This window comes from Aythya marila (assembly GCF_965140915.1).
Source record: "Aythya marila genome assembly, chromosome: 12".
Taxonomy (NCBI): Eukaryota; Metazoa; Chordata; class Aves; order Anseriformes; family Anatidae; genus Aythya; species Aythya marila.
This window is the reverse complement of record NC_139053.1, coordinates 9,130,152-9,142,923: the sequence shown is the minus strand read 5'-3', so window position 1 is coordinate 9,142,923 and position 12,772 is coordinate 9,130,152. Positions and strand designations below refer to the sequence as shown.

The 12,772-nt window shown below is 58.8% G+C and overlaps 2 protein-coding genes across 2 annotated transcripts in view; both read left to right on the top strand.

Annotated features, from left to right (window-relative positions):
• HYDIN (HYDIN axonemal central pair apparatus protein) overlaps positions 1 to 6,093 on the top strand; it is a gene marked incomplete at both ends in the record, with an annotated part of 112,763 nt that extends 106,670 nt beyond the window's left edge. Inside the window, 10 exons of the mRNA XM_082770196.1 lie at positions 308 to 506; positions 672 to 830; positions 1,245 to 1,525; positions 1,832 to 2,051; positions 2,507 to 2,719; positions 3,494 to 3,657; positions 3,917 to 4,067; positions 4,474 to 4,704; positions 5,207 to 5,431; positions 5,605 to 6,093. Of these exons, the coding sequence (XP_082626322.1) occupies positions 308 to 506; positions 672 to 830; positions 1,245 to 1,525; positions 1,832 to 2,051; positions 2,507 to 2,719; positions 3,494 to 3,657; positions 3,917 to 4,067; positions 4,474 to 4,704; positions 5,207 to 5,431; positions 5,605 to 6,093 (2,332 nt within the window). The remainder of the gene's footprint in view (positions 1 to 307; positions 507 to 671; positions 831 to 1,244; positions 1,526 to 1,831; positions 2,052 to 2,506; positions 2,720 to 3,493; positions 3,658 to 3,916; positions 4,068 to 4,473; positions 4,705 to 5,206; positions 5,432 to 5,604) is intronic.
• Positions 6,094 to 6,479: 386 nt separating this feature from the next.
• VAC14 (VAC14 component of PIKFYVE complex) overlaps positions 6,480 to 12,772 on the top strand; it is a 45,893-nt gene continuing 39,600 nt past the window's right edge. Inside the window, exons 1-5 of the mRNA XM_082769699.1 lie at positions 6,480 to 6,595; positions 8,893 to 9,043; positions 10,080 to 10,247; positions 10,907 to 10,969; positions 12,010 to 12,117. Coding sequence (XP_082625825.1) covers positions 6,492 to 6,595; positions 8,893 to 9,043; positions 10,080 to 10,247; positions 10,907 to 10,969; positions 12,010 to 12,117 — 594 coding nt within the window. The 5' untranslated portion in view covers positions 6,480 to 6,491. The remainder of the gene's footprint in view (positions 6,596 to 8,892; positions 9,044 to 10,079; positions 10,248 to 10,906; positions 10,970 to 12,009; positions 12,118 to 12,772) is intronic.

The window sequence follows — 12,772 nt, the reverse complement described above, 5'->3', positions numbered from 1 at the left end:
AGCATGCTCCTTTGTGCCCAGCTGTGCTGGCTGTGAGGCTTCACTAAGCATTCCCCTGGGATGCCTTTGCCATCATTCACCTCTCCTCGGGGTGCCGGCCACACAAGGGACCAGGTCAGCCCATTTCCCACTGCTGAACACGAGGAGACCTCGTGCCAGGATAACGCACCCCGGGAGGGACCATCCGGGCCCTCCTGGCCTGAGGATGCAGTGAGAGGAGATGGGAGAGCCCCGAGCAGCCCTGATGTCTCCCGTGGAGCACACGCAGCCTTGTGACACCTCTGCTTCTCCCTGTGCTTTCTGCCAGCCTGAGCTGCCTGTTCGAAGGCACCGCGTACCTGGAGGTGGGCTGCCCAGCGTGCATCCTTCTCCCGGGAGGGGCCGTGGAGGTGCCCATCACTTTCTATCCCAGAGAGGTTGCATCTTACCAGGAGCTCATCCGTTTTGAAATCAATGGCCTTTACCACCAGACTGTGGAGATCCAAGGAAGGGGCACGGAAATGAAGGTGGGATGACATCCAAATCCTAAAACTCGGGTTACAGCCCGCCAGCATGGCTCTCTCACTTCCCCACCCCTCTTCCTTTGCCCTCTTCTGCTTTTCTGCCATGAGGGGGTAGAAAACCTTTCCTCCTCCTTGCCTTTTGCTTCATACTAATCCCTCCTGCCCCAGGTTGATGTTGTGGAACCACAAGGAAAGGTGGTGAAGCTGGGAGCCCTCTCCATCGGGCAGACGGTGAAGAAGACTGTCACCATAGCAAACAACAGTCTCGCCCCGCTCACTTTCAAGCTCAGCTTCAAGTCCTCTGTGCCAGAGCTGCAAGAACACGGGGTAAGGCTGCTCCAGGTGGGAGCTAGCATTAATTGCAGTTGTGTATTGTGTTGGCTGCCTGTGTGCTGCCCTGCCCTGCCTCCTGAGGGTGCTCGATCAGCAGATACCTGCGATGTGAGGTGTCACAGCTCCCCTAGCAGCCAGCAGTGAGAAGCAGGCACGATTCCTCTAGTTTGGTTCAGACACCAGTGTTTGGATGTGGCCGTGTATTTCAGATATGGGAAGGTAAGGGAGGCAAACCAGTCTTTGATGACTGAGAGTTACAGCTCTCTTGAGGTTTGCACAGAATGGCTTTGGAAGGTGCAGTCCCGCTTGCCATGGCCAGAAGGATGTGTCACAGGAAAACACCTTAAGAGGGCAAGATTCACAGCTCGGTTGCCAGATGAAGCAGTTTCCACCCGTTTCTTTGCGCAGGTTCTCTGCTTGCACCCCACCGGCGAACTGAATCTGAAGCCCAAAGGAGACACCTGCAAAGTGGAGGTGGTTTTCTCCCCAAAGCGCCGCATCCAGCCGTTCGCTGGGGAAGTGATTCTGGAGAGCAAGGGGCTGGCGCTCTCCCTCTTCATGGTGCGGGGCTCCTGCCAGGGCATCCACGTCAGCCTGGACCAGGAGCACCTCAACTTTGGAGCAGTGCTGCAGCAGAGCCAGGCGTCGCAGCGCATCGTCATGCAGAACATGGGAGACATAGGAGTCAAGTAAGGCAACCCCCTGCTCCGTCTGAGCGCTGGGAGCTTGGGCGAGGGTTGGGTGGTGCTGTAGCTTGCCCAGACAGCTCTCCTCTGCTTTTCTCGTCCCACTGGGGAGCTGTGCAGCTGAGATTGTGCAGCTGGGATACACCCACATCTTTTATAGACGGGTGCAAGCTGAATCCTGCTCAGCTTGAAACCTTGCCATCCCTGAGATCCTGCAGAGAAGCCCGCAGGAGGTTTGGAGCAGCACGCTGCTTCCGCAGCCTCCCCATCGCTAATCCTTCCTTTTGTCTTTGTGCTCTCCTTGGCAAGGTTTAGGTGGGACGTCAAGAGCTTCAAGCCCGATTTCTCCATCAGCCCCACGAAGGGGTACATCTCCCCAGGAATGGACGTCCCCTTCGTCGTCAGCTTCCACCCCTTGAAGCCGAGCCTGGCCATCCAGTACGAGGGGCTGCGGTGCTCCATCCAGGGCAGCGAGCCACTCCGGCTTACGCTGGCTGGGTGCTGCCTGGAGGCCCCTGTGAGCAAAGAGGTAACAGCAGCAGGGCCAGGATGGAGACTGGAGGCCCCTCACCTGCTCCCCATTTCTTTCTCCCCTCCTTGGGAAGCTGCAGCCTCATCAGCAGCATGCAAAAGACTCGTTCCTCTCCCTTTTTCTGAGAACAAGCAGCTTGGTTGACCCCAAAGCCTATGGTCTGAACGGACATGTTGCATATAACTTTTCCTAAAATGCGTCTTGCTGTGCTCCAGAGCCTGGTATAGATCCGTTCGGAGTCCTTTACAGCTCTCCCAGCCCCCCAGACAGCACAGGACCCCCTTCCAGCTGGGGCTGATAGCCCACACTGCCTGCCCCACAGCTCCCACCCCGACTCCAGGCTTCTGCCTCTTCCTTTGCCCCCTCTGCCAGCTGGTGAGCAGGTGCCAGCCCCGTGGCAGTGAAAGGATCCCTCTGGACAGCCAGGCCCCCTCTGTGCTCCTCCGTTGCAGACGCTGATGTTTGCATGTGACGTGCGTGAGACGCACAGCCAGACCGTCCTCCTGTCCAACCCGAGCAACGAGGCCTGCACCGTGAAGCCCATCATTGAGGGCGAACACTGGAAAGGGCCTGAATTTTTCCACCTGGAGGCCAACGAGCAAAACAAGCCCTACAAGATCACCTACAACCCCCTAACCATGAGCTCCGACAAAAAGAAGCACCAGGTATGTGACGGGCCAGCATGCTGACCCTTGTAGCATGACCCCCAGAGCTCCCCCTGCTTTGGGCAGGAGGTTGGACAAGATGTTCTCCTCCAAACTTGGGTTATGATCAGCTTATCCTACAATCCTCTGTTGGAAGCTGGGTTTCTGCATGGCTACAGGCCAGGCATAGAAGAGCTAATCTGAAAAGCCAGGTTGTCTGAAGGCCCAGGAAATGAAATTTGTTCTGTACAGCTCCTGGTCCCTGCCCGTGCAGCCCAGGGGGGCTCAGAGCCCTCCATGCTCATCCCTGTGGGCTGCACAAGCTCCCCAAGCCCTGGGCAGCACTGTGCTGCTGGCCCTGCCGTGGCTCGGGGTCTTTTTGCAACAAGGGGGGCAAAGCTGTGCTGCTGGTCTGAGAGCAGTCTGTCGGGTGGGATCCTGCCCAGGGCCTCTCTTGGCATCGCCTTCAGCGATGTGGGAGCTTTGGAAGGAGCCTTTCCTAAGGGGCCCAGGCTGAACAGAGAGGGGTGATTTTTCCCTTCCATTTCCATAGGCACTGTTTGTGAGACAAGCCCTTAGATCAAGGGTAGTCAAGCTTAGCAATGCCCTGTGCTTGTGCCAGCCTGAGCGGGGACAGTGACACCACCTCCACCTGTGGTCACAGCTCTACTGCCTGCATCACTCAGTGCTGCTCGAGTCACAGGGACCTGCAAACAGTCTGGGGGTGCTTGAGAGCCAGTAGCTGTTCTGGCCAGAAAGCAAAAGAGCTCACCCCATCCCGTTCTTTATTTCTAGGGCTCCATCTTCTTCCCCTTGCCAGACGGGACAGGTTTGCACTACCTCCTGCAGGGGACTGCTGAGGGCCCCAAGTGTTCAGGGACCATCGTTCGGGAGGTGCCGTGCAGGACCTCCTACACCGAGCTCATCCCCGTCTCCAACTGGCTGAGCAGACCCCAGAGGTGAGTCGTGCCCCGAAGCCTCATCCCATCAGCAGTCCCTGCAGCTCCTGGGAGCTCCTTCCAGCAAGCTTTTCCTTGGCCACTTGTGGCCATGGGTGCCTGGGGTCACAGTGCCGTGTTCAGCCCCATCCTGGGGGGCTCTTCTGGGGTGCTGGCTCCCTCTGCTTGGTGCAGGGAGGAGGAGAGGGGCTGTGGTATTCCCCCCGTATCCTACAGGAGTCCTTCCCACTGACCTTCCTCACCTCCTCCTCGTCCCCAGGTTCCTCGTGGTGATGGACATCCTCAAACCAGAGAACCTGGAGAGCAGCTCCATGCTGCGTGGACTGGAGTACATTGATGTGCCTGGCTCCGACAAGAAGGACTACAAGCTCACCTTCCTCTCCTACAAGGAGGGCGTCTTTAGCGCAATGGTAAACGCAGACACCAGGCTGCAGGATCCTTCGAGGGGCTCTTTGGGGTCTTTCGAGGGGCTCTTTGCTCCCTGAGAAGCCCCGTGCCTGTTTTCACACCTCCAAGTGCCAAACGCGGGGCTGTAGGTCCTGGGTCCCACCAAACAGCAGGCACCTCCACCTTGCACTGTTGCTCTCAGTGCGAGTCCCCTTGAGGGCTGCGTAGCACTGGTGTGTCCAGATGTTTGTGAGGGGGAAGCAGTTGGAGAACACAATGTGGAAATGCCTCGTGCTCCTCCTAGGTGGCTGCTGTGGCTGTTGTGGAGGCAGGGTGCTGAGCTGCAGGGCTCTGCAGGCCGGCCTAGCACAGCTGGGGTGGGGTTTATCTGCAAAACGATCAGCATTTCACTTTTTTTCTCCAACCCAGGTGACATTCCTCAACGAGGCGACCGAGGAGTACTTGTTTTACATGATCACTTTCAAGGCCACGGCTCCGGGACCCGTCGGCACCCTCGAAGTGAGCGCCGCTGTGCGGCAGAGCGTGTCTTCTGCCATCAGGGTGGACAACCCGCTGGCCATCCCCGTGGTGTTTGACGTCGATTGCAAAGTGCCTGACCTCAGTGTGCCCCCACATTTCTCTGTGCCTGCCCGGGCAGAGGTAGGTACCCAGCTGCTCCCCGCGGCCCTTCTGGGAGAGAAACGGGGCTGTTCTCCGAGGGTGGCAGCTCCCACTGGTAACATGAAGGGACAGAAGCATGTGAGAGTGTCTCTGGTGGGAACTGCCCTGCACTGATGCTCTTTGCACCCCTCGTGATGTGCAAAACCAGGAGCCGGTGTCCCTCAGGTCATCCTGTGAGCGTGCCTGCCCTGTGCCCCCCTGATCGCTCTTCTTGGGGCCAGGCCCTGTGCAGGGTCACTGGGCTCTCCCGTGTCCTCACAAGCACCGTGCTCGATGGATGGGATGGCTCAGACTGCCCAGCTGTCCTGAGAACTGCTGGAAACACTGAAAAGACAAAAATATCGCTAGAGCAGGAGACACAATGAGGGGCTGGCAGTTAGTTGTGCCCCTCGGGAGCCACACAGCACGGCCTGAGCACACCCAGGGCTGCTTTCCCCCATCCTCTGCCTGACCCCATGGCTTTTCCCTTCGTCCCTCCCAGGCTGACCTTGTCATCGAGTACCGGCCCCTGAAGGTGGGCGAGAGCACCGGGCGCCTGACGCTCCACAGCAGCGATTTGGGCTCGTGCCACTACGAGCTGAGCCTGAGAGCCACTGCCAGCAAGCCGGAGAAGCCCCTCTACTTCTGCACCACGCTGGGCTCCAACCAGACCCTCACCGCCAAGCTCATGAACTACACCTGCCAAAGGACAGACTACGTCCTGCAGGTGAGCCCGGCGTGCTCTGGCTGCTGAGGGAATTGGGGAGCAGGGGCAGGAAAGGGAAAAGCATGATGTAAGGGGGACCCTTGGTTTGTGTTTGTGCCTTGCTGTTCCTGTTCTCATCCCCCAAGCTCTGCTTTTCTGACCCCCTCCCTGTCTCTTCTGCCCCCCCCCCGCAGACCGACTGCCCCGATTTCCAGACGGAGAAAGCCATCAGCATGCCCCCGGCCGGCGTGGGGGGCTCGGAGGTGTGCGTGGAGGTGACCTACGAGCCCTGCCAGCTGGGCGAGTCCCGGGCCACCCTACGGCTCTCGGGCCCCCCGGGGGGCGACTACAGCATCCCGCTCTTCGGCCTGGCCCTGCCACCCAAACCCCAGGGCCCCTTCCTCGTCAAGGCGGGCGGCAGCACCTCCATCCCCTTCAAGAACGTCTTCCTCCAGCCCACGGCCTTCACCTACAGCGTGGAGAACCCGGCCTTCGCCGTCCGGGCCACCGGGACTTTGCGCCCCAAGAAAACCATCTTCATGGCCGTCTCCTTCGAGGGCAGCCCGGGTGGTGGCAGGACCCCCGTCAGCAGCCGCCTGGTGGTCTCCTGCCCCCGGGCGGCCGGTGTGGGGTCGGGGGTCTCGTGGGTGTACTACCTGCGGGGCCTCCCCACCGACAAGTGACCGGGGGACCTCCGCGGGGATGGAGCTGATTGTGGGGAGCACCGCGGCTAAAGGGGGGTCACGGCAAATTGGGGGGAGCTTTGGGGGGCTTAATGGGGGCGTGGTGGGGTTATAGGGGGGAGTGGGGGGTTATAGGGCATGTTCTCTGTGATGGTTTTGGAATAAAGAGGGCAAAGCACGGAGCGAGGATGGTGATGGAGGCTGGGGGGGTGATGGAGGATAGGGGGGGTGTTGGTCCTCCAGCCGCCAGGGGGGGGTCCTGAGAGGGCTGGGGGTCACGTGAGGGGTGCCGAGGGTCACGTGAGGGTTGGTGGGGGGTCACGTGAGGGGGGTGCGGAGCTCGGAGTGGGGGGGTAGGTAGGGAGGGAGGGGAGGGGGGTAGGGAGGCCGCCGGTGCCATGAACGCGGAGCGGGACCTGGCGCCGCTGGCGCCCAGCGTGGTGCGGGCGCTGAACGACAAGCTGTACGAGAAGAGGAAGGTGGCGGCGCTGGAGATCGAGAAGTGAGCGGCGGGGGGCGGAAAGGGACGGGGGGAGGCACCGGGAGACCCCCCCCGTGGGTACCGGGATCCATCCCGTGGGTACCGGGGTCCCCCCGTGCGCACCGGGATCTCCCCGTGCGCACCCGGAGCTTCGCTCGTCCTGCTCCAGGACCGCGGTTTCCCACTTTGTGCCACCCCCAAATCCGATTTGGGACCTGCTGAACGTCCACCGTGGGAAGGGTGCAAGGGGGAGGAAGCCAAGGGGCAGCCCTTGGGGGGGGTGCCTGGGTTGAGGTCAGCCCAGACCTGCGGTGGAGCAGCACCCACAACCTCAGCGCTATGGAAAGAGGGACTCAGCACCCTGCTGGGGCACCTCCCGGCCCCCTGCCCCATAACGAGGGGGAAGCTCCTGCTTCCTGGCCCCATACATCACCCGTTGGGTGCCTCCCACAACCCCGAGCCCTTCAAACCCCGAGGGGCATAAAGCTGGCACTGCCCAAGGAAAAACCCCACTGTGCGCCCTAAATCCCGGCGGTAAGGGGCTGCCTCCGAGCTGCTGGAGCTCGGTGCCCGTTCCTCCTGCTGGATGGGGTCTGGGGCTGGGCTGGGACTGGAGTCAGAGCTGTTCGCCTGCAATCAGCAGGTTTTTGGGGGGTTTCGTCTGCCACTGCTAAAAAACTCAGCTCCTGAGCGGAGCACAGTGAGGGGCTTCGTGATGACCCCGAGGAGGAGGAGGATGGCTGCTTTGCTCACAGCAGGGTGAGAAGAACGCTGGCAATAATCATTTTTGGGGAAAAAGAGGTTGTAAATGTCTTTCTGGAATGATTTTCTGCATTACAAAGGGGGTAGTTGGGCAGCGATGCTTGTCTAGGAAGGGGCAATGTGGGATTTCCCAGCCCCTTGGCCCCTGTCTGGCGGCTCCACAGGATTAAAACACGAAGGGTGTTGGAGCAAAATCCTGAGCGTCAGAATTTCCCAAATCCAGTGCAGAAGGAAAATAAAATAAAAAAAAAAAATAATAATAATAAAAAAAAAAAAAGGTAGATGGAGCTTGGCACTGGAAATCTTTGTGCCTCCATCAAAGATTAAAGTAAGGATCCTTACTTAGGCTGAGGTGCTGAGGCTCATGGGGCTGCTCCAAGTGCAGAAATCCAAGGGAATTAAAAGGGAAAAAGTTTTTTGGCTGCATTGGCCGGGAATCGAACCCGGGCCTCCCGCGTGGCAGGCGAGAATTCTACCACTGAACCACCAATGCCAGATGTGTGCAGCTGCCCCGCGCCCTGCCCTGAGGGTTTGGTGGGAGCAGCCCCCAGGGTGGGGGTCACCGAGCCCCCCACCGAAAGCTGGTGCAGGAAGCAGCTCCAGGGAGAAGGGGGTATTTCACGGGGAAGCCCCGTCTGCTCGTCCTTAGATGTGGAGTGGAGTTTTTTAAAAAATCCAAGAGGAACGTCAGCTGAAGCAACGGGTGGCTGGGGAGGTCCCAAATCTCTGCGCTGGGCACGCATCTGGTGGGAAATAATTCTGTGCTGAGCTGTCAGCGTGCTGTGCCATCATCTTGTGCCGTGTCGGGGCAAATGACCCTTGTATCCTGCAGGACAGCCAGTGTCCTGGTTGAACGGTGTCCTCGCCGCTTCCTCAAATGGCTCTTGGGTTTGTGGCACTGACCTGGAGCTTGCCAGCCCCTGCTGCCCCAAGCAAGGTGCTTGGGCTTTAGGAGCGTTGTCCCCATAAACCAACAGCCCTCAGTGTGAGCATCTCCTCGTCGTGGCCCACTTGGGTGACTGCTGAGAGGGGAAGGTGGGGTGGGACCTGCGATGGAAGCCTGAGCAGCAGCCTGAGGCACAGCCCCGTACGGAGCAGAGGACCTGGTGGCTTCTTCTCCGGCCTCTCAGCCCCTTGGGGATGGAAGAAATCTTCCTCCCAGCCAGGTCTGGCATCCAGCCCTTCAAAAGCGCTGCTGTGAGCATGCAGCCCTGGTGAGGGGCCCTTGAGAGCTGATCCTGAGCTGGCTCTGGGCTCTGGTTCCTGGGTTGTGAGCTGCAAACAAGGCTGCAGGCGTGGACATGGGGTGCCTGGAGGGCTAAGGGCAGCAGAAGGGCAGCAAGCTGCTGGTGAACATGAGCAGGAAGAGTTCTGCGCTGCCAGACAAGGGTTTCACTTGTGCTCTCCGCAGACCTTCCCCTTTTTGCTACCTCTTCTTCATGTGCTGTACCCGCAGCTCCACATCCCCATTTGTGCCGGCCACGGGGAGCTGAGCCCAAAGGCGTTCACATCAGGCAAAAGCTAAATCTTTTTGCTCTCCTCCTCTCTCCCCCCAGGCTGGTGCGTGAGTTCGTGGCTCAGAACAACACGTCTCAGATCAAGCACGTCATCCAGATCCTGTCGCAGGAGTTTGCGCTCTCCCAGCACCCCCACAGCCGCAAAGGGGGGCTCATCGGCCTGGCCGCCTGCTCCATCGCCCTGGGCAAGGTAAGGGCGAGCGTTTTTTGGCTCCTGTACACCACGGAGGGACAGAAACTGCTCCACGTGCTGCGTTAATTAGCCGTAGTGATGGGCTCAGAGCTCCGTCGGGCTCCTCGCTTACACCGCGGGGCTGATTTTGGAAAGGGCCCGCAAGGGAAGGAGTCAGCTTGGAACGTGGCAGGGCACGTGGCAAAGGCAGCACGGAGCTTGGGAGGAGCTGACTGTCCCTGCTAGAAGAGCTGAGAGGTGTAATTTATTTATTCACTTAATCCCCTTCTGATGAGAGTTTCATTCGTTTATTCCCTTGTTCATTTAATCCCCTTCTTCTGATCAGCTGAATCGGCTGCTTTGAGGCCTGGCATCTTTGGCGTTAGCTGCCTTTAAGCCGACGGCCACGTGGCTCTGGGCAGCGCTCCTGTCTTCATCTTGTTGTTAAAGCCCAGAGCCTCTTCCCAAAACACTCCTCTTTGGGATCTGTCAGCCCCAAAAGGGCCCCGGGGCACAGCCTGGGAGCGTGCCCCGCAGTCAGTGCGTGCTGCTGGGGCAGCCACGGAGGAGTCGGGTTGGGCGGCCTTGAAGGATGCTGATAAGTACCTCAATCTGCTGGTCTGCGCCCTGTTGATTTCTTTACTATCTCCTGTGCTGGCTGCTCAAGAAACACCAGGCCAGTTCCCCCACGTGGGTTTGTTTTAACAGAAATGAGCCCAGCTCCTGCCTCCACCCGTGTGCCTGCTGTGCTGGTGAACCCCAAAGCCTTTTGGGCATGGGGTGGCCCGGTTACTGGCTGTATTCCCTCAGGGGCAGAGTCAGGTTCCACCTGGCGTGGCTCCTTCATGCTGCAGCCTGTCCTGCAGCACGTAAAGCTACGAGTGTGCTCCCTGGGAGAGCGAGGCTGCGCCGATCTCTCCTTGGAGCGAGAGCCCCAGAGCTGCCTCAGGTAGCAGCCAGCACCCCAAATCTGCTGGTTTCTGGGACCCGCGGTGGTGCCACCTCTTCCCTCTCCCTGCGGCGTGCTCCTCAGTAAGCAGCCTCCTGCCCGCAGGACTCCGGGCTCTACCTGAAGGAGCTGATCGAGCCGGTGCTGACGTGCTTCAACGACGCCGACAGTCGGCTGCGGTACTACGCTTGTGAGGCCCTCTACAACATCGTGAAGGTGGCCCGAGGCTCCGTCCTCCCGCACTTCAACGTGCTCTTCGATGGCCTCAGCAAGGTAAGGAGCTTCCTCTAACCCCCATGCGTTTTTCCTTCCTCCACCGGAGAAGTAAAGCCTCCTTCCTAGGCCTCTCCTTCCCTGGGTCAGACAAACCAAGCTGGCTGAGGTCATCTTTTCAGGCAAACTGGTTTGCTTTGACCAGGTGAAGGCTGCCCAAACAGTTCCTGCAGCAGCGTGCTGCCCCGCGGTGTTGTAGATATTGGAGTTCACCATGTTCTCAGTCCTCACCTCCAGGATGCGTTTTTCTGCTCCTTGTTCAGTGGTGTAAGAAAACGAGGCTGCCAGAGCTGCTGCAGACGAGGTGGCTCTGCAGCACGATGTCTTTTCGGGGGGCTTGCAGGGTCAAAACCACATCTACACATCTGTGTTTGCAGCTTATCACTGCAAACTTGTTTTTTGGTGCCACTTGAGAACGTGGCTGCTGGCACACGGGGAGGTGATGGGTGCCTGGTAACTCCCTCAGAAAGTGTCTGGAGAATTTGTTGGAGCCTGATTTGTTGGAGTCAGAGATAAAGGGATTTGTCCCTGACCATCCCGATAACACCAAAGGAGAGCAGCAGTCCCGTGAGTGTGCTGGGAGCTCCGCTGCAGAGGCAGGAAGAGGCCTGGGACCTGCTGGTGCAATGATTTCTTTTTCTCATTTCTGTTGTTCGCAGCTGGCTGCCGATCCTGACCCAAATGTCAAAAGTGGCTCCGAGCTTCTAGACCGGCTTCTCAAGGTATTTTTCCTCTTCTCGTTGAGGATTTTTCCTCTTCCCAGTGTGGGCACATGGCCACGCTGTGCCTGCGGGTACCTGTGCTGCCCGATGCGTCACAGCAGGGTGCTTGGGATGCCGTGGTCCCCAGAGGCTGGAACCATCCCGGCACAGTTTTGTGGCTTCCCTGAAAGCATTTCTTTCTGTCTCTGGCTGTAGCCCGTTAGATTGAGAGGCTGGAGGCAATCCCAGGCAGCAGGTTTGAGCAGCCGGCAGGTTATTGCAAAATGCAACGTGTGTATTTAGCTCTTGGGAGCCAGGTCTCAGGGGAAGCAAGGATTTGGTCTGAGTAAAGTTGTGTACACACCCCAGGAAGCAGCAGGGCTGCTCCTCTCATTTTCTTGCCTCCTCCCTTGCCTAAATGATTAATGAAGAGCAGAGCTGCTGCTCCTGAGGTGGGGCAGACGTGGTTCCTCTTCCTGCTCTGCGTGCTGGGGAGGTTTTACTTGAGCAGACTTCCCAGTTCCTCTTCTGCTGGGGGAGGCACACGGCTCCTGCCCTGGTAGCACAGCAGTCAGCAGCCACCTCGCCGCCTCTTCCTGCTGCAGAGCCACTGATCGGCCCCGGTGTGAGCACCCAGCCGGGCAGCAAAACCCACCGAGCGTGGAGGAAGAGCTTGAAGGCAAAGCCGCGGGGCTCTCCGGTCGCCGACACACAGGATTACATCAAAGCTGCTCAGCCGTGTGTGCAGAACAGCAGCGAGGCGTGAATCAGAAGGGCAAGCCCCTCCTGCTCACATCCCAAGCAGGAGCCTTCCTCTGTGGGTCCAGCTCAGAGTTATTCACTGCCCGAGGGGAATTCCTGCCCCAGCCCTCAACAAACCACGAGTCTTTCTCATGAGGACTCCCGAGGTCTCCCGGCTGTCTCTGACAGACCCGCTTATCAAGGATTTGAGGTCTTTTCCCCGTCATGTGCCTTAAAAGCAGCTGGCTGGGGGGGACTGCTTGGCCTTGGGGCATGCTCTGGGTGCTCGAGGTCCCTTCTGACACACTTGGGTTCTGCAGGACATCGTGACGGAGAGCAACCAGTTCGACTTGGTGGGCTTCATCCCGCTGCTGCGTGAGAGGATTTACTCCAACAACCAGTACGCCCGGCAGTTCATCATATCCTGGGTAGGTACGCACGGGCTTCGTATGCAGCCTCTGAAACACTGCGGCCCCTCAGCATCCTCTGTCTGGGCAAGCAGCAGGTGGCCGTGGCGATGGGTGAACTCAGGGACCTGAATTTATTTGGGCAGGTTCTGTAAGCCAGCAGAGATTTTCATCTGCTCTTTGAAACGCCACCTCCCTGCCGTGTCGCTGTAGTCACGGGTACGTGATGTGCTTCTGCCAACCTGGTTCAGAGCTTTGCTCAGCGAGTTAGAAAACACCAAGCACTGCTCGTGTAAATCAATATATTGTGATCCAGAGGCTACAGTCTCCCGAGGGGCACTGCTCCCTTCCTAAAGGAGGGGTTAAGGTACCCCTGCAAACCCAGCGGTGCTGGGGAGATGCTGCTCTCCAGGAGGCACAGATCTCCATGAGCTTTCTCATTTCTGTGCAAGGCAGGAGCTGACACAGTCCACCCAGGGCTTTGGAGGGATGTGTGCCCTTGGGCTCTCTTTCAGCCTCACGATTTGCCGTTCCACATCTGCCTGCATGCACCGTGGCAGTCGTTCCTGCTCCCTGCTGTTACAGAGCTGTGATTGGAAATGCAGCAGTGCTGCAGACTGATCACCCGTCTCCTTTGCTAGCCTGGCTTCTTTCCACAGTGGGCAACTCCACACCA